Consider the following 26,188-nt stretch of genomic DNA (forward strand, 5'->3'; position numbering starts at 1 on the left):
CCCAGCGGCCAGGCCTGCCCGGTCAGGAAGGCCACAAAGAGCGGCGTGAGCAGCAGCACCGCGCCGTCGGCCAAAGCCAGGTGCAGCACAAGCGTTGGCGCCAGGAAGGGGCGGGTGACCGCGAGGCAGCGCTGCAGGCTGAGCAGGCCGGTGAGCAGCACGCTGGCGTACATGCTGAGCGCACACACGTAGTACACCGCTTTGCAGCCCGCCTGGCCCAGCGGCCAGGCCTGCCCGGTCAGGAAGGCCACAAAGAGCGGCGTGAGCAGCAGCACCGCGCCGTCGGCCAAAGCCAGGTGCAGCACAAGCGTGGCTGCCAGCGGTCGCCCCCGTGCAGGCCGCCAGCCCGCCAAGCTCCACACCACGAAGCCGTTGCCGGGCAGCCCCAACAGCGCCGCCAGGAGCAGGAAGGCCGTGCCTGTGGCCCGCGAAGTCTTCCAGCTCAGCAGTGTCTCGTTCCCTGGGGGACGGTAGCAGGCCGACATCCTTCTGGGCCTACAGGTGGGTGGAAGGCGCCACAGAGGGCGTTCAGGGGTGGGGCAAAACCCCACCTGTGATGCCCGATGAGAAGGGGCCATGCCTCCTCCTTACTTCCCTGCAGCCTGCCTCTTTTCTGCCTGGGAGTCCTGACTTCCATGAGGACCCAGACCCCACCTCAAACACTACTCCTTCTTGGAACCCAGATCCCCTGCTCCCAGTCAGCTGACCTGCCCCACTCCTGGCTCCTTCCCAGAGCTCAGTGGTAAACAGGCATAAAGTCCTCACCCCAGGCTGTCACTATCTCTATCACCATTCCTCTAGTCTGGCCCCTCCTTCTTTGTCCAGCCCCATTCTAGCACATCTGGGCAAAAGTGGATGGTGGGGTATAAAGGGACGTGCGCAGATCTACTTACCAAGGTGGGAGCAAGCACGATTGGGGGCCTGGAGAAGCTGAAAGGTTAAGCAGCAGTGGGCGAGGTGCCTACTCCTGTCCTATGCCTATCACATTTGCAGAGGGTAAGGCAAGAATGGGGAGAGACAAGATGAGGCTCATCCTGGGCCTCTCCTGGGGCCCCTCCCTCACCCTACTCCTTCCCATCACCAACGTATCCAAGTGTTCGGGCATGTGAGAGCCTGCCTTGCCAGGAAACAGCATAAGCTGAAGTGGGGCAGTAAGATTCCCTGGCCGTGGAAGGAAATAGGAGGACTCTGCTGAATCCTGACCCTGGTCCTGCTTCTGTTCTCATCCCTCCCCCAGCTCTGGCCCCAATCCTCCCAGCCCACCTTCTGCAGCACGTATGTTGCTTGGCCTCTCTGATCTGCAGAGAAGGTGACCCAAACAACTCCGTACCCCATCTGCTCTATCTTTGCCTGTTTTCCAGTCTCCTGGTCCAGCTGAGCCCCTTTTCTTCAGCTTCTGGCCTACCTCCTCCCATCTCTTGCCTTGGGCCCTGACCCAATCACTCTACCCTCAGGGCTCTCGCTGGGCTGTCAGTGGCAGCTTTTCCATGTAAGGCATGCTGCCAGGTTCCAGGAGGAACAGGAGATGCATGGAGGCATAATGGTTAGGGAGTCATGACACACAACCACGAAGAGATCCCATTTCCAGGCTGTACAAGGATACAAGACAAGAAAGGAAAGGAGGCAGTAGTAGGGACATACTAAGCAACAGCCCTCTCTTCTTGGAAAAGTCGAGCAAAACTTGTAAATGAATAGATTTGACGGGGGCCTGGCAGATGGATAGAGCTGGGGGAAGGGAAAAGAAAGGCCTCTGCCCAAGTAACAGCCAGAACTTGAGATTCCTTGGGCAGAGCACCAGGAGCACTGTCTTAGGTTGGGGCCTCCCAAAGCAGAGCCTGAGCTAAGGGCCTAGGTACCCGTAATCCTGTATTTGGGAGGTTAACTCAGGAAGTGAGGGCATAGGGTAAAACAAGAGAGGGGAAAGCCATTAAGAGTGTGTTAAGTCCCTTCAGTAGGCCTTGGGAATCTCTAAGAAAAGTACAGATTGCCCAAGACAAAAGACTGGCAGGGTGATCAGTCCAAAGCATTTATTAGGAGAATGTACTTAATGAGTGGGCTACAGCATATCCTTACAACAGACAGTGAGAGAAAGAGTTGTTCTATCTCGCTATGTCCAAAACAAAGGGGTCAGGGTATGGAGATTATGAGGGTTCAAGGTATTTGGTTCAGGGCCAGGGCCAGTTTTTTTGTGTTTTGGGCAACAACCTGAATACTTTTTCAAGGCTCTGGCTTGGGCTCAAGCCTCCAGGGGAAATGCAGCTGGCCAGGTCACAGGGCAATCAAGTTACTGTTTCTTTGTCAGGACACAGAAAAAAAGTGGGGAAGCTGGGGGACCCTACAAGGATCCTGGGCAGGAAAGCAGGGATTGTGTTCATTTGAGGGTTTCACTGTCAATGAGAGTCTCAGCTTCCATGCAACTGTCCATCACGGCTGCAACTGAAATCAGGACTGGGACACAGTGCACCAGAAGCTAAAGTCTTGATGCCATCAAAGGACATTCCTGCCCCATTCACATCTCCTTCACGTCCATTAGTTGGCAAAAGCAGAAAGGTGAGAGAGAAGATGACCTAAGTGTGACCGAACTCCACAGGCAGTTCTGGAAACCAAAGTCAGAGCAATGAGCCAGCCCCTCCTTTGACCAAGGAGGAAGGAGCAGGTAAGTAGGAAAGCCAGGGTCCCAGACAGGACCCTAATGATCCTGAATCCATGGATCAGGATCCATCCTTTCCTTACACCCTTCCTGGACACAGTCTCACCTCTCATTTTCCAAAGCCTTGCCATGCTGCCATCCAGCTTCCCCACACTCCAACCCCGGGATCCCTTTTCCTAAAGCTGCAGCTTATGGCTACTCCAGTAGGTGGCAGCACACACAGAGCCACTCACATAAAATGCACCTTCTCAGAGTCTGAGAGCCAGAACCCATCCCCAGAAATTCCCTCATAGAAATAAAAAAACACGAGAGGTCACGTTTCATCCTTTTACATGGTTCCCATCTACCCTCACAACACATGTCATTACCAAAGGCACACATACAAGCTCCAATGGCTTTTGCCAGGCAATTCTTCCTCCAGGACCCCATCTGGCCCCTCCCTCATCCCTCCCCTTGGACTTTGCCCTTCTTACTGGTCAGGCAGGGGGGCCAGAGTCCAGGCTTGACTCATTCCCACGTTGCCCTGGGCTGAGATCCCAGGTTTGTAACAGAAAACACCACTAAAGCCCCAGCACAGAAGAGAACCACCCAGCCCAGAAGTTCCAGGGAAGGAACTCTCCCATCCACCATGGAGTACTTCTCAGCTCTGAACCCCAGTGACCTACTCAGGTGACTGCTAACCCTCTGCTCTACCCTCTACCTTTAGGGGTTATAAGCAGGGCAACAATACTTCACTCAGCCCCTAGGACACTAACCAGTACCCCTTTCCTTTTCTGCTCCCCACTTCATAGTGGGCTTGTCAAGCTCTTGACCCACCTGCCCCCACCTGTACTCCATGGTCTCTCCCTCATCTCTACCATCTGTAAACCTAGATCTCTCCCTCCCTAGCCCTCTAGCCACTCTACCCCCATCACGCCCTTTACACTCACTAAGCCCCTCCTCGCCCCTTCTTGACTTTTCTTCTCAACTACCAGGTCAGTATCTAATATAAGCTCGGAGTTTGGACGGAGGGTCTGGACCTCAGCTTCACCACCCCAACGACCTTTCCGTGTCTGTAATCACAAGCGGACCATCCGGAAAGGCCTGACAGCTGCCACCCGCCAGGAGCTGCTAGCCAAAGTAAGTAGGCCAAGTTCCTCGGTTCCTTTAGCAGGGGAAGCCAAGGGGCTCCACAACAGTGGCAACTTGTGATGATGGAGCAGAGAGGGCTGAAGTCACGCAGCTGCCCCTCCCTCTGAGGGCTAAAAGCAGTGGGGTGGGCCTCATGAGCTCCGGTCAGTTTGTTCATTTTCCACCTAGTGAGCTTTTCTATGGGAGCAGGGGTTAGCAGGAGATAGGGAGAGTTGGAGGGATGGAATTCAGAGGCCAGTATGGAAGGCAATTTGTATGATAAATCAAGTTCAAATTCTGATTCTGCCACCTCCTGGCTGTCAAACCTTGGAAAGTTATTCAACCTATCAAAACCTCAAGTTTCTTCATCTATAAAAAGGCAATAATAACACATCACCTCCTAGGGTTGTTGAAAGGAGTAAGAGGATAATGTAAGTAAAGTCCTCATACCCGGCACAGAGTAAGGACTCAAAAAGGTTAAACACTATTACTGAAAACACTTCTGGAGAACTCTGAGGGTGTGGGAAGTGAGGTGCAGCATTGTAGATAAGACAGAAGGGTGGACTTCATGAGAACCTGGCTTGCTTTCCAATTCCAAACCAGGAGTGACTTGGAGGGGAGCAAGGGGAGATGCCAATGACATGGTAGGAGCAAAGAGGAAAAAGCTCAGCCTCTAGCTAGGATCCCCCAAAACCTGAAGAACACAGAGAGCTGCAGCCTTTAGGAGGTATCAAAGTGCCGGAAAGTCAAGGTGGGACATCGACCAACGTCTAGAGCCAACTGATGGATGTTGGGCAGCTAAAGAGGGAAGGGGCATGGGATACCTTCCTTCTTGCTTCTTGCCATTGGGCAGGCATTGGAGACCCTACTGCTGAATGGAGTGCTAACCCTGGTGCTAGAGGAGGATGGAACTGCAGTGGACAGTGAGGACTTCTTCCAGCTGCTGGAGGATGACACGTGCCTGATGGTGTTAGAGTCTGGTCAGAGCTGGAGCCCCACGAGGGTAAGAGGCCTATACTGGGGCTGCTTCCACTGCCTGTCCTTTAGAGCTTTCCCGGGCTTCCTCTCTAGCTTAACCCTGATCCTGGGGACCAGGTGCAGAGGGAGTTGTGGAATTGTCAAGGATGTCACACAGTGGACAGAAAGTCTAAGCAAGGGAGAGTCTGACACAGTGCCAATGGAGATTAGTGGTGGGTGTCTGGTGTGAGGATATACTGCACTGACAAGGGTGTCCTACAGAGTGGAGTGCTGTCATATGGCCTGGGACGGGAAAGGCCCAAGCACAGCAAGGACATCGCCCGCATCACCTTTGACGTGTACAAGCAAAACCCTCGAGACCTCTTTGGCAGCCTGAATGTCAAAGCCACATTCTACGGGCTCTACTCTATGAGTTGTGACTTTCAAGGACTCGGCCCAAAGAAAGTACTCAGGTCAGAAATCAACATGTCATACTTCCCCATCCCCTACAGTTGGATAGTCCCCATAATTCCTCCTCCTGCACCCACCTACCCCTAGTTAGCTCTTGCTTGTGGAAAGTCCTCATCTCCCAGCTTGATGGCTTCCTCCCAGGTTTCCCAAATCATCTGATTTCCTCTTGTCTCTGCCCTTCAGGGAGCTCCTTCGTTGGACCTCCACACTGCTGCAAGGCCTAGGCCACATGTTGCTGGGAATTTCCTCCACCCTTCGTCATGTAGTGGAGGGGGCTGAGCAGTGGCAGCAAAAGGGCCGCCTCCATTCCTACTAAGAAGGGGCTCTGGGCCGGGCACGGTGGCTCAAGCCTGTAATCCCAGCACTTTGGGAGGCCGAGACGGGTGGATCACGAGGTCAGGAGATCGAGACCATCCACTGTGAAACCCCGTCTCTACTAAAAAATACAAAAAACGAGCCAGGTGAGGTGGCGGGCGCCTGTAGTCCCAGATACTCCGGAGGCTGAGGCAGGAGAATGGCGTAAACCCGGGAGGCGGAGCTTGCAGTGAGCTGAGATCCGGCCACTGCACTCCAGCCTGGGCGACAGAGCGAGAACTCCATTAAAAAAAAAAAGAAGGGGCTCTGAGCTTCTGCCCCCAGAATCATTCCAAGAGACACACTGCAAAGACTATGACAGCATCAAATTTCAGGACCTGCGGACAGTACAGGCTAGATAACTCACCCAGTTTCCCCATTGTCCTCTGATCCGCTTGTGAGAGAACCTTTCAGCATAATGCCTCATGTCCCAAGTCTATACCCTTACCTGAAGAAATGCTGTCCCTTCCTAGCCACCTTTCTGGCCTCCCACTTGCCCTGAAAGGCCACAAGCCTGTCCCCCAGGCATCTTGATCCCAGTCTGATTGCTGCTACATCTCACCCCTACCAATGCCTCCTGTTCCTAGACTCCCCAGCACACGGATGACAACCCCTCCGACTTTACCCTGAGATGTCTTCATATCCTTCCCCCCAAACTAACAAAAACATTTCCAATAAAAATATAAAATATTTACCACTACGACTTTTGACTCCAATTTAAACCAGGAAAGGGATGGGGTGGATACCCCCTTTTGCCCTCCCCCATCAACACGCAGTCCCAGATCCAAAGCCTCAGTCTTCAAGTATGGAGTTCAATGCCCGCCTCCGCTTGGCCACCGCACCCTGCTGCTGTTCCCAAGCCTCTCGTCGCTTTAAGAAGGTAGTCAAGGCCACATTTCTAGCCACATGGTGGCCGAAAGGGTCTCTTATCAGCTCCTGGTTCTGCTCCCCTGCAAAGGGAACCACTCATGTTTAGTACCACCATGCTCAAAGACAGACTCTACCTGAGGTAAAAGTCCCTCCATTTCCCCCAGACCCTGGGACTGCCACTGGGATACACAGAATACTTCACTTTCCAAAGAACAGAAGTCAGAGGGAGGGGTGAGGGCAGAGGACTGCATAATCAGTCAGCGGGAGGGAAGGGGAAAGCAGACTGCTAAGAACCCATGAGCAAGACCACCCTTTGGAACTAAAGACTGTTGAATTTCAGTAGACTTTCCAGCCACCCAGTGATCTGAAGTAAGAGAGGGGAAGAGTCTGGAAACATCAAAGAGAGGGGCTGGTACTCACCCAGCTCAGCAGCAATTTCCTTCCGAGCCCCCAAGGCTGCTCCACTCCAGATGGCATCTAGCACACGGCTGCCATGGCGACTACAGGCCAGAGCCACATATTGTCCCTGTATTGAGACAAGCAAAGTAGGTCTCCCTAGCAAAGTCCACAAAAGTGTATTTTGGGGGCTTGCAGGGAGTGAATTTTCTGAAGAGTTTAGGGGCTGAATTAAAATAGTCTAGTAATTACATAGCCTTTTGGAGTCTGAAGGTACAGTCCTGAGAAAGCTCATATTCTCTAAATGGATGATGGTGGGGAATCAAGGCAGAAGCCAGAAATCTAACCTTTAGGTTCTGCAGCACACGGCGGCGCTGCTTGCGTGTCACAGAAGGGCTGGTCAGGATGGCATCCAGCACATGAGAGCCAGCAGGACTTTGGGCCAGGACCAGAAGTTGTGGTCCCGTCAAGGCACCCAGACTTCGAAGTACAAGACCAGGAGCGGAGAAGTGCAGCAGATGCTGGAGCAGTAGAGACCCAAGGACTGTCACGTTCCCCAAGGCCCTGGCTGCGGCCATTTCCACCTGGGAGCGCAGAGATAGGAAATTAGGAGGCACCAACAAGCCAGGTGGATGAGCCCATCCCCAGAACACTGCCACCTCCACCTGGATGAAGTCACCACTCTCACCTCAGAAGTCAGAGGCTTGCTAAACCCTAGGAGGCCTGGCTCCCAATTAGTCACTGGCTTGGCCTCTCCCCTACCTCACCTGGTGCTCTGCAGGCACTGCCCCCTCCTCCTCCATCAGTCCATAGTACACCTCATATGCCATCAAAGTGGCAAAGAGAGGCACACAGGCCACTTGCCGGGATGAGGGCTCTGCACAGTGGAATGCCTAAAGGAGAAGATAAAATATGATGAACCTGAGAACTTCTCCATCCCTAACCTCAACTTTAAGGGAACACCTTCAGCAAAGGAAAGAAGCCCCAACTCCACAAGAATGTGAGCTCCATGAGAGCAGGATATCATGCCTTGCTGTATCCCCAGTCTCTATCACATACAGGGATTAATAAACGTTTATCCCTTAAATAAACTTCTCTCTTAGTTCTGGGAGACAAGTTTTGTTCCAGGACTGTGAAATAGCATTTGGCCTCAGCCGGGCGCAGTAAGATGAGACTGCACCATTGCACTCCAGCCTGAGCAACCAGAGCGAAACTCTGTCTCAAAAAAAAAAAAAAAAAAAAATTAGCCAGGAGTGGGGGCGGGCACCTATAGGCCTCATTTTCCCCCATTCCTGTGAACTCCTTGGGCATTAGACTTCCTGAGTCCAGAAGTACAACAACTTAAGATTAGGTAAGTCCTAACAGGTAGAAGTTGGACTGAGGGCATAAACGGATTGTGGGTAATATCCACTCACCTCCAACAAGAGCTGTAGGACCTTGGCTTGGTAGGCCCCAACTCTGCGACAGGCCCCCACCAGGGCAATGACTACCCCTGAGTGGCCCTGGGCCAATACAGCTTCCAGGACAGGGCTCAGCTCCTCAAACACAGGGGACAGCTGATGGGAAACATGGGATGTAACTTTGGCATTCTGGTAATGGTGGGCCACATTATTCAGAGAAACCTTCCCAGTGAAAACAACTAAAAATGCTAGATAAAACATAAAAAGCATTGCCAGTATCAGGACTTTTGTTTGGCTAGATAAGGCCCAGGACAAGGGGGCAGTCTTAGAGGTGCCACCTCACAGGAAGGAACTTTAAGTGGCTCTTCCCTATGTGTAACGGAAAACTAGAGGCAAGGGGGCACTAAAATTAAACCTGCCCTTCCACTCTAACACCCAATGCATGAGACCACAGGGAAGCCCACCTTAGTCCTAAGCAGCAAAGGAAAAGAGCAGCTATGGCAACAGCTCTAGCACTCATGTGGGCTTAGAGCCAAGTACCAGAGTCTGGGTAGGCCATGGAACCTCAAGCTGTAAACCTGAATGAAGCCTGTCTCTTGCTGGTCCTCATACCTGAGAGAAGTCAAAACAAATCCTCACTGGAAGGTGGGCAAATTTATCCTAAGCTCTGGAAAACCTCAAGGAATCTTTTCAAGGGCAATGGCCAGCACAATGTCAAAAATATATAGAGGCAGACAGACCATAAAATAAGGTCCAATGATCAAGAATTAGCAGAAACAGAACCAGCTCAGGTTTCCAACTCACCAGCTCAGGGGTAGTGACTGCATCCAGTAAGCGCTGCAAAGGGAAGTTGGCAATGGGATGTGCAGCCAGGGTCTGCAGCTGCCCCTGCAAGTGCTCCTCAAAGAGGCTCTGGAGCCTTGGGGGCTCCAACACCAGCAGGACCTGCTCCAGGAGTCTAGAGCTCGTCTGATCTCGGAGAAATAGCAATAGGGGACTGGGGACAAGAAGGGCATCAGGCAGTCTTAACTCTATTTCATGCAAAATACAGTTGCACTACATCACCTCATTCATTTCACACAGCCCCACCAACTCTGAATGATCCTGAGGCCCTGACCATACCTGCCATCTACTGAGGAACTGCGAGTACTCAGGTAGCCAATCACAGCATTGCAGAGATAAGCGCAAAACTGGGGAAGTTTGTGGTGTAAAACCTGTAAAGCCACTTGAAGACAGAAGCTGGAGATCTTATCAGTGATAAACACTGTGGAGAGAAGGCAGAAATAAAGCAGCTTTCTCAAAATCCAGACAACCTGCATAACCTCAAACTTTAGGCAACAAGATACAGGGCACTATGGACACAAAGGGACTATACGAAGTGCTTTGAACATCAAACCAGACCAGGTTTGAAAAGAAGAGGAATAACCTGACCTGAGGGCCTTGCTTGGTGGTAAAATCACCTCCAGAAAAGTAGATACGAGACCCTCCTCCTACTTCCCTCCTTACCTGCAATGTCCTTCAGAAAGGAGGAGGTCAAGTCCTGAAGGCGATTTAAAAAGGTTTCAGGGACTTCAAAATCAGCTGGCTTACATTCCCGAGCTGGGGCCTTCTGTGCTTCTGAAGGAAGATTAAGAACATGTGCAGTGGGGAGATCACAAACTGTCACCCAGGAGAGAAAAATTCCATAGATGGACAAGGATACCACTTGGAGATGCAGAACAGATGTAGTACAACTGAATGTCTCTTCTGGATGACAGAACTGAGACTACATTTCTGCCTTAATATTTCTAAGAAACTTCAACCAGCTTCCCCATGGTCCACAGAAGACAGTTCAACCTCCTCAGGTACTCAAGGCATTCCAAAATTAAGCCTCATTTAAACTCGCTAACTTTATTTCCCAGAGTTTTTCAAAATGTGGATCACAGCTCAACACTATCATGAAATCAAGTTGGCGGTCTCAACTAGCTTTTTTTTTTTTTTTTTTTAATGAAATAGAGCAGAATGAAGTTTTGAAAAGGAAAAAAATAAAATAAAATAACAGAGTGGGCTGCATGTAGTAAGGGTATTCTTTCCTGAACTTTTGCTTGAGTCCAGTATGTATGTTACTTTTGCTTGAGTGCATTTAAATGTTAAGTCATGCTTAAAAAGAAAAATTTCTCCTCCTGTGTCCATTCTAATAGCTGTCCCCCAAACACAACCGTACATCCCTACCTCTGGGCCTCTGCACACACTAATCTTTGGCTTGCTAAAGCCCTGTTCAGATTAGGACAGGTCAAGCTAATTCTTCCAGGTCAAGCTCCCCCATGAAGACTTAGTCTTCTGTTTACTGTCTCCTTCTGAACTTTCTAAATTCTTCTTCCCCCTAGGTCCACTCTCCTCTTGTAATACTTACCAGATGATTGGGAACCACGGGGCCTGGCTCTCTCAGACTCCAGAATAGTCCCTCCTAACACCTGAAGCAGAGTTCTGACCACGAAGCTGCCATGTGTGTCTCCACAGTAGAAAAGAAAATCATCACACACCTCAGCGGCTAGTCCCAGGACCAGCTCCTCCAGGGTCTCCGTGGGACCATCCTTCCCATCCTCCCCTTCCTGCTCCTCCTCCTCCTCCTCCTCTGCAGCACTCCCCAGCAATCGAGGGAGCTGTAGCAAAGCACTTTGCAATACATGGACCCCGCATCGGTGACAGGCCACAGTGCGCAAGTTGGAGTGCAGAGCAGCCCATACGCGACAAAGCGGTTTCAAAGGACTGAATCCCAGCAGTTCCTGCAGCATCTCACTGCCAGTCCTGTTAGTGGACAAAGCTAGGGCCTGAGTCTCTACTTCCTTCATAATATTGTGCACCATCAGATCTGGAAAAGTGAAGAAAAACACACTTTGAAGAGACTTAGTAGACAATACGGTTATGTACCCTCACTTAACCAAGGGTCGTGGGTGGGAGGCCGAGGAAGAGGACATGGGAAATGAAACTAAGTCCCCACGCCCTGCCGACCCGAGAAAGTTTCCTTGCCTGCCCTGGATTTGATGCTCTTGGTCTAAACCCCGAAGTTGCTGCCTACCTCGTTCTTCCCCAGTCTCGGGAGCCTCTTTCAATGCTGACAGCGCCCGGCGGAAATATCCCAGAGCTTCGGGGCTCAGGTGCGGGTGCGAATCTGGAGGCTGCTCCGAGCGCCTATCCGGAGGCGGCCAGGGTTGCCGCTTACTGCCGGGTAAGGGGCGCCCCGACCCCTTGGCCCCGCGCCCCCGTTTGCCACCAGCTGGGAACCGGCGCCCCACCTTGTGTGGAGAGCGCGGACCCAGCCCCATGTGTGTTTCGGGACCTCTCCGGCTGCAAAAGTTTCCTTAGCTGTGGACGAACCTTCAACGTCGCCAAGCGTGTGCCTGGCCCAAACCAGGTTCAGAAACGCGGGCGCGCTCCTGACGCAGCTACTACGTCATAGTTACGCGCGGCCCCAGCCGGGCGGGGTGGGTGTGTCCTCCAGATCGCTCCGCCCCATCCGCGGGTTCTAACTTTGACCCAGGACTCCGCCCTTCGATCCCAGCACAGAATCGCTCCGGGTCCTACTGTAGAATCAGTCCTTGAACACTGCCTCCACGTCGCCAGCTCAATCTGGGCGAGAACCCAGACTTCCACCGCAGCCCCGCAATTTGCCCCAGTCGTAGTCACTTCGTTGCGCCCCTACGGCCGTAATTAAAGTTCTCGAACTATACGTGTATGGCGAGCTAGTCAGCGGGAGGACCTCAGCGGCAGAGCAGGTGGCAGGTAAGCGGCACACGCGCCTCACATTTAGGGTTTCGGATCTCCAGGCTTCCCGCTCATCCCCGGCCCGGAAGCTGCGCCTCTGGCTCAGCTGGACTGGGTCAGGCCAGGGAACGGAGCTCCAGATAGCCCAGGACTCTGCTTGGACACGCTCCGAGGGGCTGCCGCGCCAGATTCCCCCATCCAGGCAGCCACACTCAGAGGGTCGTAGCAGTTGTCCACCTCTGGACAGTCCCACTCAGCCCCTTCTTCACTCTCTGGGCGTCCCAAAAGACAGTCAGCCTTGTCCTCAGGCCCACACCCAGTTGTCCGCCTCTGACTCCCTTACCCTTAGGGCTGTACCCAGTTGTCCGCCTCTGACTCCTCTCCCCTCAAAGGATTCTTACCTTGGCTCCTCCTCTCACCCCTAGTGAGGCTCCCCCCCACCCCGACCCCCGCCCCAACACACACACAGTCTCCAGGCTTCCCTCAGAGCAAGTCTTTGCTTCCACAGACCTTCCTCCTTTGCCTGTGAGTCATGGCAGCTCCCATGAAGGGCAAAGTGTGTGTGGTGACTGGTGCCTCCAGAGGTATTGGCCGTGGCATTGCCTTGCAGCTCTGCAAAGCAGGTGCCACAGTTTACATCACTGGCCGCCATCTAGACACCCTTCGTGTTGCTGCTCAGGAGGTGAGTGCTTCCTCTGGGACCACAGTTGCAGAAACCACCCAAGAGAGCCCTTCCACTTAACCACTCCCTTTCCTAATCCCTTACCTGAAACTATAATACTACTCAACAAGATGTGAATATTTATTCAAAGTGGAAATTTAAAACCCTGTAAATAACTTCAGGTAAGGTAGAATTTTGCCGCCCAGTGAGTTTTATGAAAAAACTTTGTTTGAGCCAGGCATGGTGGCATGTGCCTATAGTCCCAGCAGCTACTCTGGAGGCTGAGGCAGGAGGATCGCTTGAGCCTAGGAGTTGAGCCATGATCACGCCACTGCACTCCAGTCTAGACGACAGAGGGAGACACTGTCTTAAAAAAAAGAAAAGAAAAGAAAGAAAGAAAAAGAAAAGAACTTTGTGTTTGAGAGCAGAGATTTTGGAATTGTAACTAAAGGGTTGTGGACCTGTGTTTTCCTCTATTTTAGGCAAGACTTTATTGAACTGTACATTTTTTGCTTATTTACTAGACTTCAGTTAAATAAATATTTGAGTATCCATGATTTGCTAGGCATTGGGTAAAGCACGGAAGTTATCAAGACTAATAAGATCTAATTTCTGCTCTTCAAAGATTCAGTCCATGGTGGAGTACAGTGGCTCATGCCTGGAGTCCCAGCCCTTTGGGAGGCCAAGGCAGCAAGATCACTTACCTGCAATGTCCTTCAGAAAGGAGGAGGTCAGGTCCTGAAGGCAATTTAAAAAGGTTTCAGGGACTTCAATCAGCTGGCTTACATTCCCGAGCTGGGGCCTTCTGTGCTTCTGAAGGAAGATTAAGAACATGTGCAGCCTTTTGGAGACCAGTCTGGGCAACACAGCTAGACCCAGTCTCTACAAAAAATATTTTTTGAATAATTAGCTGGGCACGGTGGCCTGCACCTGTAGTACCACCTACTTGGGAAGCTGAGGCAGGAGGATCGTTTGAGCCCAGGAGTTCGAGGTTGCAGTGAGCTATGATTGCACCACTGCACTCCAGCCTGGGTGACAGTGAGATCCTGTCTCTAAAAAAAAAATTAAAATTAAAAATGAAGATAGAGTCCAACAGGAAATGAAGTACAGAAAACAGTCATTTCAATGTAATGTGAATATGGTAAATTGTAAGAGGGAGATACGCACAGAATACTCTAGGTGTGTTGGGGAGCATCCAGATGACACAGGAGAGTGGCTAGGGAAAGTGGTTTGGGAAAGCGTCCTGGAGGAGGTAGGTGGTTCTTGAACTGAGTTTTGAAAGGTAAGAGTTAGGTAAAGGAAGTTAGGAAAACCTTTCCAACAGAGGGAGCTCCATAAGCATAGGGATGGTGTGTGAAAGAGTAGATGTTGAGATAATGCAAGGGAAGAGTAGTGAGTGAGAGGCTGGAGAGGAAAGAGTAGGTCTTGGAAGACCCTAGAAGAGAACTCAGGCTTCATTCTCTAAGAGATGGAGATCCAGTTAGGAGATTTTGAACAGGGTTTGTGTTTTAGATGGTTCGTACTGGCTGGATTATGAAGAATTAATTTAAGGCAGACAGACTAGAGGTCAGGTGAGTAGTTGGGAGGCATTGCAGTAGTTCAGGCAAGGAGGGTAATAGGGGAGGATCCATAAATTTGGAGAATAGGAGGATTGTTCTTGGATAAGGGACTCTTCTTCCTCTGAAGTTGGAGGTTTGTGGGCATTTGTAGAGAGTGAGACAGAACAGGAAGTAGAAATCATTCATGGCTGATAGCTTTGGTTTCTTCAGTTACCAAGCAGGAGCATTGGTGGAGTGAGGGTAAGAGAACTGGGACTGAGTAGAGGTTCTAGGTGAGTGGTGAAGGGTGGGAGCTAAGGGCATGAGAGATGGAAAAGACCAGAACAAGGAAAAGGTTACTTACTCATTTCTCAAGAACAGACTCCATGCCTCACTTGTTCTTACCCTCTACTTGCAAAGTACAATGCCTTGCATTGTACTTTGAGAAGTACATTAAGAAGAAGGAGTGAACACCGATGCTCTTTAGTCTCCACATCCTCACTCCACACCACATGGTGGGCCTCAGTAAATGTTTGTAGATTATTAAAACTTCCTTTGCAGTTCACCTTGTTCTGGGGTGGGGAGGCCTATCATTCCTGAAACTACTCAAACAGACACCAGAGGGCAGCCTTGCCTGCCATGTTGCCTCTGCAGCTGGCTCTCCTAGGATTGTCTTCTCATTGCTCAAGTCTACTTTTGGTTGAGGGAGTTTTGTCATGACTCACACCCGTGTGTGAATGTAAGCTCATATCCCCTGTCCTACTCCAGGCACAATCCCTCGGGGGCCGATGTGTGCCTGTGGTGTGCGATTCAAGCCAGGAGAGTGAAGTGCGAAGCCTGTTTGAGCAAGTGGCTCGGGAACAGCAAGGGCATCTGGATGTGCTGGTCAACAACGCTTATGCAGGAGTCCAGGTACCCTTTGAACTTTGGTCCCAGCTCCACATTTCTGACCTCCCCCTCTGACCCCTGCATCTTCATCCCCACTCATTGTCCCTTCCATTACCTAGCCCCTCACACCTCCCAGCCTTCAGATCATTCATCACCCTCCCTGTGCCTTCCAGACGATCCTGAACACCAGGAATAAGCCATTCTGGGAAACCCCTGCCTCCATGTGGGATGATATCAACAACGTTGGACTCAGGTGGGTGCTCCACTGCCAGGGCCCGTGTTCCCTCACTCACTTAGCCAGCTCAACAGCCAGGCCTTTCTTTACATGCCCTCTCCTTTTCCCTCTGGCCTCCCCCATCTCTTTCTTCTCCCTTCTGTTCCATTTGTCCCACTTACCTCTGGAGAAGTTCCATCCAGGTGAGTCTGTTCCTAAGAATGTCAACTCTTGCCTTGTTTTTGTCAGTAATTTTCATCAGAACAAGCCCTTGGCCTCTCTCCTGCCTCACTCTCTGCCCATCCAAATGAAAGACCCAGAAGGGAGAAAGCCTGCTCCTCTCAGTAATGCACACAGCCTGTAGTCTATACTTTCAAAATGGTTAGAGGGAGAAATTGTTTTGTTTTAGACCAGGAGAAGCTTAAGAAGAAGGAGTGAACACCAATGCTCTTTAGTCTCCACATCCTCACTCCACACCCACAGTCAAGGGCACTCACGGGTCAGAGTTGGGAGAGCAGGGATATCATTGGGTCACACCGGGTCATCTAGCCCAGGAGTCAGATGAAACACACCATTTAGAATTCGCCTAGCGTAATGTGCACCAGTTATGCCTCCGTTACTGTTGGAATATGTTACGCTCTCATGTAATCAAGCCATGCCTGATGAATGTGATCAGTCACCTGTGGGAGTAACCACCAGATTATCGGCAAATATGTGACTAAAGCATGTAAGAACACCCGCCGCTCCAATTTTGGTACTCTGGTGACAATCCCAAGGAAGCAGGATTAGAATGCAATTGTGATTTCCAAAGTGGAAGGAAGACCATTAGGACAGAGAAGGATAATCAGGCCGAAGGCAAGAAAGGAACACCCTAAGAGCTGGAAATTGGCCAGTGTTCATGGCCATAGCCTCCAAAGAGAGGTGCCTTCCACACCCTCATCTCTTGCTGGCCTCAGCCTCCCAAAGTGTTGGGATTATAGGCATGAGCCACCACACTCAGTCCTGCCCTGCTCTTTGTATATACAGAAATATACATGTATCTTTGTATTGTGTGTGTGTGTGTGTGTGTGTGTGTGTGTGTGTGTCTCAATTTTAAGAAGTCAAATCTGTCAGTCTTTTATAATTTCTATCTGGGTGTGATGCTAAGAAAAGCCTTCCCCACCTCAAGTTTATAAACACATTTGATCATGTTTCTTTCAGTACTTCTGTGCTTTTATTTTTTATATTTAAATATTTGATCCTTTTAGGCTTAACTTTAAAATAATAAATGAGACAGAGACCCAATTCCCCCAACTCAAATAACTGGTCAGTTGTCCCAAATGATCCATCTTTCCCCACTGACTTGACAGGTTCCTTTTGTAATACACTGCATTCTCACATATACTTGTATCTAATTATTCACTGTTTTGTTTCATTGACTTATCAGTCTATTGTTACACTTGTACTGCATTCTTTTAACTATTATGTCTTGTACATTTTAATTTATTTTATTTTATTTTTTAGAGATGGGGTCTTGCTGTACTGGCCAGGCTGGTCTCAAACTCCTGACCTCAAGCAATCCTCCCATCTCAGTCTCCCAAAATGCTGGGATTATAGACATAAGCCAGCATGCCTGGCCCCTGTGCATTTTCATATGGGTGACAACAGGGGTAGGGAAAGCAATCCCCCCACCCACAAGACATTAGTCCTTTTTTCAGAATTTTCCTGGCTGTTCCCTTTCTCTTTTTTTTTTTTTTTGAGACAGTCTCACTCTGTCACCCAGGTTGGAGTGCAGTGGCACAATCTCAGCTTACCGCAACCTCCGCCTCCTGGGCTTAAGAGATCCTCCTGCCTCAGGCTCCCGAGTAGCTGGGACTACAGGCACGTATCACTACACTTGGCTAATTTTTGTATTTTTAGTATAGATGGGGTTTCACCATGTTGGCCAGTCTGGTCTCAAACTCCTGAGCTCAAGTGATCTGCCCCTCTGGCCTCCCAAAGTGCTGGGATTGCAGGCGTGAGCCACTGTGCCCAGCTTTTCTGGCTGTTCTCACATGTTTATTATTCTCATTGAGCTTTAGATTATTTTATCAATTTCTCCAAAAGGTCTTATTGAGATATAATCCAATTTGACTGAATCTATGGATTGATTTACATAGAAATGATGATTTACATGTCAGTTCTTAGCTTTGAAAGATTTTGTCTGTACTTATTCTGTCATGGTTTTATAGTTTTTCCATGTAGACACTATATATTTCTTAAATTTTCTCCCCCTGAGCAATTTTGTTTGTAATTGTTATCATGACAGGGCTCTTGTCTTCCATTTCATCTTCTAAAGATTGCTGTTTCTCATCTGTTTCAGTGGTTTTTTTTTTTTTTTTGAAACGGAGTCTCACTCTGTCGCCCAGGCTGGAGTCCAGTGGTGGCATGATCTCGGCTCACTGCAAGCTCCGCCTCCCGGGTTCATGCCATTCTCCTGCCTCAGACTCCCGAGTAACTGGGACTACAGGCGCCCGCCACCACACCTGGCTTATTTTTTTGCATTTTTAGTAGAGACCGGGTTTCACTGTGTTAGCCAGGATGGTCTCGATCTCCTGACCTTGTGATCTTCCCACCTCAGCCTCCCAAAATGCTGGGATTACAGGCTTGAGCCACCACGCCCAGGCCTGTCAGTGGTTATTTTGACCAGTTTTCCTCTCAGAATATGGCCTCAAGCCCCTAATTCCTCAGGTTGCTACCCTGCCCTATGTAGCCTTCCTAGTGGACAACCAGCACCAGAAGGCAGGGGAAGCTGCCGGAGGCTGTGGCACCCAGGCCAGCACTAACATGGCTCATTCCTTCTTCCCTTGCCGCACCTTCTAGAGGACACTACTTTTGCTCTGTGTATGGGGCACGGCTGATGGTACCAGCTGGCCGGGGGCTCATCGTGGTCATCTCCTCCCCTGGAAGCCTGCAGTATATGTTCAACGTCCCCTATGGTGTGGGCAAAGCTGCGGTGAGGACCCAGTGGCATAGGAGCTGAAGAGGTAAAAGACAGTGATGGTACTTATAGCTCAGAAGGTACAGTCCCCAGTGGTCAGAATGGTAAGGCTGGCTCCTCTCAGCTCCTCCTCTGCCTCATCCGTGGACAGTTCCTTTGCTTGTGCTCCTCTTGGTTGGCTAGAGTAGGCATCACACTGGGGAGGGTGGGCAGCTGAGACCTTGGGGCTCCTGGGAAGGGCAGGGTTGGTGGAGCATTCACAGTAGAAGCAGAGAGGGCAGGGCAGGAAAGTGACATGACTAGGTGGCTCTTACCTTGCCTTCCACCTCTCCACAGTGTGACAAGCTGGCTGCTGACTGTGCCCACGAGCTGCGGCGCCATGGGGTCAGCTATGTGTCTCTGTGGCCAGGAATTGTGCAGACAGAACTGCTGAAGGAGCATATGACAAAAGAGGAGGTCCTGAAGGATCCTGTCTTTAAGCAGGTTGGCAAGGGGAGAGCGAAGGAAGCAGAGAACACAGGGGAGTCAGCCTCTCCGTCCTCAATAACAAGACAATAACAAGAGCCGATACTCCCATTCACCAGGTGCTTACTGTGGCAGGTGCAGAGCTGAGCATGGGACACACATTATTTCCTTTAATCCTGTAAGGGAGATACCAGCTCCATTCTACGGATGGCAAAACTGAAACCCAGAGAGGTTTAGAAACTTGGTTTTTTTTTTGTTGTTGTTGTTGTTGTTTTGGTTTTTTTTTGAGACAGAGTCTCGCTCTGTTGCCCAGGCTGGAGTGCAAGTGGTGTGATCTTGGCTCACTGCAACCTCCACCTCCTGGGTTCAAGCAATTTTCCTGCCTCAGCCTCCTGAGTAGCTGGGATTACAGGTGCCCACCACCACGCCCAGCTAATTTTTGTATTTTTAGTAGAGACAGGGTTTCACCATGTTGGTCAGCCTGGTCTCGAACCCCTGACCTCATGATCGACCTGCCTCGGCCTCCCAAAGTGCTGGGATTACAGGTGTGAGCCACCGCGCCCGGCAAAAACTTGTTGAAGGTCACATATGTCCTAAGTGGAAAGGCTGTCTAGCTCCAAAGCCCATGCACTCGACCCCCACACCAGCTAGCTTAGAAGGTCCAAACACTATTTGGCACTACCAGATCCTTCCACTTAGCAAAGACAGCAGATCCTGGTGCCAGGGAACAGGGCTCACCTGGATATGGGGAGGAGTGGCTCTGGCACCTGCCAATACTTTGGATCCTACAGGCCCTGCTTGAGGTCTTTGGCCTCTTTGGTCTTTGGTCTCTTTCTCCTGGAACAGAAGTTGAAACTGGGAGACTTGGGCAGTGCTCTTGGAAATTAACCCTTCTCTGCCCCTGTTTTTCAGTTCAAATCAGTCTTCTCATCTGCAGAAACCACAGAATTGAGTGGCAAATGTGTGGTGGCTTTGGCAACAGGTGAAGTTTGGGGGCAGCTGGTAATAAGAAAGGGCATGGAGGATGTGTAGGGTGGTAGCATCCAGTGCCCAGATCTGGCTCGGGAGTTGATTGAGGAACATGTCATTCTTTTCTCTGTTTTTTGAGGCCCAAGGGGTCAGCATTCCCAGTTTGAGGTCTGGGAACCTTAGGAGTGGGCTCCTGGGAAGTGTGGAAAAAGTCCGAGGCCCAAGAGCCTTCCTAGGAACAGAAAGAGTTTTCCAGGGCTCCTGAGTCTGTCTCAGCCGTGCCCTGTCCAAATGGGCCCAAACCTTGTCACTCTGCACGCTCGCCTGCCTGCCATCTCCACCTGTCTGTGTGCCCGCAGATCCCAATATCCTGAGCCTGAGTGGTAAGGTGCTACCATCCTGTGACCTTGCTCGACGCTATGGCCTTCGGGATGTGGACGGTGAGGACCCTGGCACAGCAGCCAGCCTTGACTGCTATTCCCTCTGTTCCCTGCCCGCTCCTCCCTTGGTCTCTCCAGCCAAGGTGAGGGTATGTGAGGAGTGGGAAATGAGAATCTAATCCTCCTACTCCTGTTGTTCCCAGGCCGCCCTGTCCAAGACTATTTGTCTTTGAGCTCTGTTCTCTCACACGTGTCCGGCATGGGCTGGCTGGCCTCCTACTTGCCCTCCTTCCTCCGTGTGCCCAAGTGGATTATTGCCCTCTACACTAGCAAGTTCTAACCCTCCTGGTCTGACACCACATCTCCGCTTGTCTTCTCATTTGGGCTTGGTGGTTGGTCCTATCTCAATGAAACAGCAGCCTTTCTTGCCTACCCATACCCTTGATATGAAAAGAAGGACTCTGCTGTGTGTCCATGGTGAGTTCTGGGGTCTGCCTAGGTCCTTTCTTTGTGCCTTGGTTTTCCTTGTCCTTCTTTTTACTTTTTGCCTTAGTATTGAAAAATGCTCTGGGAGCTAATAAAAGTCTCATTTCTCTTTTAATGTGTTTTTGACTGCTGATTCTGTGCTCGGCAACACGTTACCTATTTGGTAGAAGGACTCAAAGATGTATAAATATGAAGCTTCTCAAGGGGTTCTGCCCCAGGACAAGACCCCTTTCCTCCAGACCTGTTCCTGCTCTGCCCTGCAAGACCTATTTCCCATGCCCCAGCTGAGGAGCAGAGTCACTCCACAGCTGGAAGCGGGCACATCCAGTCACACTGGTTTTCCACCCCCATTCCACCATCTCTTCAGAGATGCCTACTACCTTCTAGCTGGGCCTGATCTCTGACTGAGGCCCAGTCCAGCAAAGGTAGATTCCTTGGTGTTTATGATTTCCTGGAACCTGGGGAGAAGGTACTGCCTGAATCCAAGTGAGGGACAGAGGAATAGCTATGACACCGACAACTCTCATCCTTCCTCTCAGGATGGTACTACCTGAATTGCTTTCTGCAGAACTAATTGCATGAGCCCTATAGAGCTGCCTTGCCTATGCAGGAGGCTGTCCTAGCCTGAAGCAAGGCAATGGGGTGTGTTCCTAAGAGGAGCCAAGGGCTATTTTGAGGGATCCTTCCACCCAACAGCCTAGATAACCGTCCAAAGTGATAGGATGGCTGCCATAAATCAGAGAAGCATAAATCATTTTACTTATTCAAAATCTTCAGAGTGAGAGCTGAGGCTTCCCCAGGCTGCCCATGAGGTTGGCAGAACTCTTCCTGTGGCTTTCTGGGGACCGTCCCCGGTTACCGTTCCAGTAGTGAGTGGAGTGACTCACCGGCTTGTGAGAGGTGCTGATGCGCATCTCTTCTAAGTCCTCATTCAGTGACTTCATGTGGTGTCTTGAATCAGCCATGGCGACCGTACATGTCCCATGGAAGTCCACAAATGCTACCAATCAAGGCTTTCTTTTAGAGAGAGGGCTGGCTTATCAGTACGTGACTGGTATAGAACCTTTGGAACTGTGTACCTAAATACCACCATTTGCTGTGGCAGCTAATTAAGATCACAGTGATCAGATTTCCTCAGCACCTGTTCACCCTCTTCCACTTACCAGCCTAAATTCCTGTTATCCCCTGAGGCTGGTGAGGGGCGAAGGCAGTTGCCTATGTGATATAAAAAGAAGATGCGCCTCAGGACCACCTCTAGCCTTGCACAGCCATCATTAAAGTCACCAGTGGGGCTGGGCGTAGTAGTTTACACCTGTAATCTCAGTCCTTTGGGAGGTTGCGGAAGGTGGATTGCTTGAGCCCAGAAGTTTGAGACCAGCCTGGGCAACATAGGGATACCCCATCTCTACAAAACGATTTTTAAAAAATTAGCTGGGTGTGGTGGAATGCACCTGTGGTCCCAGCTACTTGGGAGGCTAAGGTAGGAGGATTTGGTGAGTGTGATCACGCCACTGCACTCCAGCCTGAGCAACAGAGTGAGACCCAGTCTCAAAAAAACAAAAAACAAACAAAACCACTATTGGAACAAAACCTTGCATGATGGTATTGTCTCCTAAAGTCTCAAGATACTATGAGGGAAGCATGGACTTCAAACTCATAAACTGTCTTGCAAATCCTGACTCCACCACTTTGAGAATTAAATGAAATTATATATATAAAGCACCAAGCAATACATAACCACTGAAATTTTCAATTCCTGGTTGGGCATGGTGGCTCACGCCTATAATCCCAGCACTTTGGGAGGCCGACGCAGGTGGATCACGAGGTCAGGAGTTTGAGACCGGCTGGCCAACACGGTGAAACCCTGTCTCTAATAAAAATACAAAAGTTAGCCGGGCATGATGGAGCATTTCTCTAATCCCAGCTATTTGGGAGGCTGAGGCAGGAGAATCGCTTGAACCTGGGAGGCAGAGGTTGCAGTGAGCGGAGATCATGCCACTGCACTCCAGCCTGGGCAACAGTGAGACTCCATCTCAAAAAAAAAAAAAAAAAGAAATTGTCAATTCCTTCTCTCAACAAATAAATCTAACAGCCTGCTCTGTACCAGGCACCATTCTTGGCTTCGGGATAGAAGAAAGAGCAAGACAGACCAGGCCCCCACCCACAGAAGACTTTCATTTCAGCCATGGAGATTTTAGAAGTCATCTAGACCTTCCATTTACTGAAGGCAGTGAGTGAACTGGGACCCCAAGAGTCCATAAGATGTGGAGTAAGACCTTGGTCCTGGTATCCCAAGAAACCAGAAGGAACAGTGCTATTCACAGCAGACCACTGTGCTTCTCTCTGACGAGGTTTCACTCATCTTAGAAACATAAGCTACAGAGTACACCACCCAGGCCGGGCGCGGTGGCTCAAGCCTGTAATCCCAGCACTTTGGGAGGCCGAGACGGGCGGATCACGAGGTCAGGAGATCGAGACCATCCTGGCTAACACGGTGAAACCCCGTCTCTACTAAAAAATACAAAAAATTAGCCGGGCGAGGTGGCAGTCGCCTGTAGTCCCAGCTACTCGGGAGGCTGAGGCAGGAGAATGGCGTGAACCCAGGAGGCGGAGTTTGCAGTGAGCTGAGATCCGGCCACAGCACTCCAGCCTGGGCGGCAGAGCGATTTAGGATGTGAGAAGCCTGACACTAGAGAACACTAGGACATTTTGGGGAATCAATACTCATTCAAAAACATTTGTTTTTTGAAACTGTCTGCCCAGCCCCGTGCAAGACACCAGGGAAGACTAGCTGAATTTGGCGAGAGGAGTGCTACAGCTACAGTAAACTACCCAGAGTGCCCTGAGGACACAGGAGGAAGGAAGCAGCATGCCTGGAGAACTGAGGAAGGGGGCGAGACTAACCAGACATGTAAAGGATGGGCCGGGGGTGGTGGTGGGTTTTTTTTTTTTTTGAGACGGAGTCTCACTCTGCCGCCCAGGCCGGAGTGCAGTGGCACCATCTTGGCTCACTGCAAGCTCTGTCTCCCAGGTTCACGCTATTCTCCTGCCTCAGCCTCCTGAGTAGCTGGGACTACAGGCCCCTGCCACCACGCCCGGCTAAGTTTTTGTATTTTTAGTAGAGACGGGGTTTCACTGTGTTAGCCAGGATGGTCTCCATCTCCTGACCTCATGATCCGCCCGACTCCGCCTCCCGAAGTGCTGGGATTACAGGCGTGAGCCACAGTGCCCAGCCTTGTTTTTACTTTTTAAAGGCAGGTACTAAGACACAAAAGTAGCAGAACAGCTAGAATTTCGATGTGGCTTAAATTTAGATTCGATATGGAATACATTTCCAGAGAGAGAGTGGAGTAAAATATATGACTGAGACTTAAATGGTGGGTGATAGGTTTCCAATGAGGATCCATCTTAGACCCTGAGTGATTTATGAAGTACTCCCGGGGAGACCAGTAAGCAGCATTGGTGAAGCCAAGCACGAGCACCTTCTCAGCTGCAGAAAGCAGCTTTGGCATGATGCAAGGGAACAGCTTTGGCGTGTAAGGCCTCAGAGCAGTTCCAGCCTGGGACGAGGTTTTTCTGGGCTTTTATTCCCACCAGCACTACCACCAGCACATGGTGCTCAGTGACCATGGAGCAGTCAATGGGTACACTGCCACCCAGGGCAAAGCAGTCCAAGAGGCCAAAGGCAGTCCTCCAAGAAGGGCTGCAGGTGCCAGCCTTGAAAGCACAGAGTGGGGACCGGGCACAATGACTCACACCTGTAATCCCAGCACTTTGGGAGGCAGAGGCGGGTGGGTCACTTGAGGTCAGTCATTCCAGACCAGCTTGGCCAACATGGTGAAACCCTGTCTCTACTAAAAATACAAAAATTAGCCTGGTGTGGTGGCGTGTGCCTGTAATCCCAGCTATTCAGGAAGCTGAGGCAGAAGGATCGCTTGAACCCAGGACGCAGAGGTTGCAGTGAGCCCAGATTACGCCACTACACTCCACCCTGGGCAACAGAGAGAGACTCTGTCTAAAAATAAAAACAAACATAAAAAACAAAAAAAGAAAGGACAGAGTGAGGTGTCATGCACAAAAATGAAAAAGTTCAAGGGGGATCTGGGCAGAGCATTAACACTGTCAGCTGCAGGAGGAATTAAGCAGAAGCATAAAATCATCAGATTTGAATTTTGGAAGTTCACTGGGGCTTAGGTGTAGGGGAGGATGGCCTAGTGGGAGGAGAGAGGCAGACACCAGAGGAGCAGCCAGAAGGCTAGCCCACTCTCAGTATCCCTGGGATGTGATGCAGTGAAGGTGTGAGCAGATGAGACATTGTAGGAGGCAGAGTCAACAGGACCTGGGACTACTGTGGGACTGTGGTGGTGGTATCCCCGGCTTGAGGGATACCATGAAACCAGCAACAGGTACAGAGAAAGAAAGAATGTGCCTGAGCAGTGAAGGAGAAGCCGGTCTGCCAGACATAGCACTGGTGGGGCACTGAGGGCCTGACCGAGATGCAGCCCGCCCCAACTGGAGCAAGTCAAGGTTCTTGGCAGGTCCCTGAAGACACTTAATTCCTCAAAGGAACCCAGGGAGAGAAGAAGAGATTTTTGTTTTGCATTGTTACTTTTTTTTTTTTGACAGAGTTTCTCTTTGTTGCCCAGGCTGCATGTAGTGGCGTGATCTTGACTCATAGCCACCTCCACCTCCCGGGTTCAGGCAATTCTCATGCCTCAGCCTCCTGAGTAGCTGGGATTACAGGCACCAGCCACCACACCTGGCTAATTTTTTGTATTTCAGTAGAGACGGGGTTTCACCATCTTGCCCAGGCTGGTCTCGAACTTCTGAGCTGAGGCAATTTGCCTGTCTTGGCCTCCCAAAGTGCTAGGATTACAGGCATAAGCCACCGTGCCCGGCCTGTTAATTTATATTTTTCAGAGGTAACACATTCACATGGCTCAGAATCCAAAAGGTATTGAAGGATGCACAATGAAAAGTCTCCTTCTCATCCCTGCCCTCAGCCCAGAGGCAGCTAGTGCTACTGCATTCTTGGGTGGCCACAGAGAAAGCCCATATCTTACAAGCAAACGTCTAAGATATTCAGAGAAGAGATTTGCTGCGTGCAAATCTGGGCCTCTCTCTCTAGCAGAGGGATCATAATTTCCAGTCTGAGGCCCACTCTGGCCCTTGTGTCCAACACTTCTAAGTGCACTCAGAGCCCCAACCCCTTCCCAGGTCCTAAAGCAGCTGCTCCCACCACCAGAAACTTCCCTACCCCACCAGCAGAGAGGGTAAGAGGAAAGTATGACAGCTTAAATAGAGACTAATGACAGCAGAGAAGCAGTGTGAATGCCTAGAAGAGACCAGCCTGAGCAGCCTGGCCCAGCCCCGGTCTCCTCCAAGGAAGTGGACCCAAACATGGCTGTGAGATGCATGTCACATGGAGATTCCTCTTTATAGAACAACCGCCCAAGGAATGTGAAGTATCAAAATGAGGCTGACTGTGGAGCCTGTTATCTCCAGGTGTCTCCACTGATGTGAGTTTTGACCAACTGGTACATTAAACAGGAAGAGGATGGGTGCAGGGCTGGACCAAGGGATAACTGACTCCAGATTTATGGACAAGTCACTGAGGAGGAGTTTCCATCCTCCTTCAGGAAGACCCCTTTGGGCCCATGAGTAGGAGGGGAGGTC

At 50.5% G+C, this 26,188-nt stretch overlaps 4 protein-coding genes across 4 annotated transcripts in view; 2 read left to right on the forward strand and 2 right to left on the reverse strand.

The window, feature by feature from the left end:
* LTB4R2 (leukotriene B4 receptor 2) overlaps window positions 1–798 on the reverse strand; it is a 1,693-nt gene extending 895 nt beyond the window's left edge. Inside the window, exon 1 of the mRNA XM_011930957.1 lies at window positions 19–798. Coding sequence (XP_011786347.1) covers window positions 19–578 — 560 coding nt within the window. The 5' untranslated portion in view covers window positions 579–798. The remainder of the gene's footprint in view (window positions 1–18) is intronic.
* CIDEB (cell death-inducing DFFA-like effector b) lies at window positions 6–5,504 on the forward strand. Its single transcript, XM_011930743.1, has 7 exons — window positions 6–501; window positions 2,303–2,656; window positions 3,217–3,319; window positions 3,625–3,769; window positions 4,614–4,763; window positions 5,000–5,190; window positions 5,372–5,504. Exons 3-7 carry the CDS (start codon window positions 3,279–3,281, stop codon window positions 5,502–5,504), a joined length of 660 nt encoding a protein of 219 aa, XP_011786133.1. The 5' UTR covers window positions 6–501; window positions 2,303–2,656; window positions 3,217–3,278.
* A 713-nt stretch (window positions 5,505–6,217) lies between these two features.
* NOP9 (NOP9 nucleolar protein) lies at window positions 6,218–11,614 on the reverse strand. The gene is made up of 10 exons (XM_011930742.1): window positions 11,267–11,614; window positions 10,601–11,059; window positions 9,715–9,825; window positions 9,331–9,472; window positions 9,013–9,205; window positions 8,224–8,364; window positions 7,576–7,701; window positions 7,156–7,392; window positions 6,833–6,938; window positions 6,218–6,492 (listed from the first exon to the last, which is right to left on the reverse strand). Exons 1-10 carry the CDS (start codon window positions 11,511–11,513, stop codon window positions 6,335–6,337), a joined length of 1,920 nt encoding a protein of 639 aa, XP_011786132.1. The 5' UTR covers window positions 11,514–11,614; the 3' UTR covers window positions 6,218–6,334.
* Window positions 11,615–11,634: 20 nt separating this feature from the next.
* On the forward strand, window positions 11,635–20,624 carry DHRS1 (dehydrogenase/reductase (SDR family) member 1). The gene is made up of 10 exons (XM_011930741.1): window positions 11,635–11,863; window positions 11,945–11,970; window positions 12,461–12,634; window positions 14,920–15,063; window positions 15,213–15,292; window positions 18,095–18,227; window positions 18,549–18,695; window positions 19,590–19,659; window positions 20,006–20,086; window positions 20,230–20,624. The coding sequence occupies exons 3-10, from the start codon at window positions 12,485–12,487 to the stop codon at window positions 20,364–20,366; spliced, it is 942 nt and encodes a 313-aa protein (XP_011786131.1). The 5' UTR covers window positions 11,635–11,863; window positions 11,945–11,970; window positions 12,461–12,484; the 3' UTR covers window positions 20,367–20,624.
* The last annotated feature ends 5,564 nt before the right edge of the window (window positions 20,625–26,188 follow it).

Source organism: Colobus angolensis, unplaced genomic scaffold (genome assembly GCF_000951035.1).
Source record: "Colobus angolensis palliatus isolate OR3802 unplaced genomic scaffold, Cang.pa_1.0 Scaffold88, whole genome shotgun sequence".
In the NCBI taxonomy this organism is placed as follows: Eukaryota; Metazoa; Chordata; class Mammalia; order Primates; family Cercopithecidae; genus Colobus; species Colobus angolensis.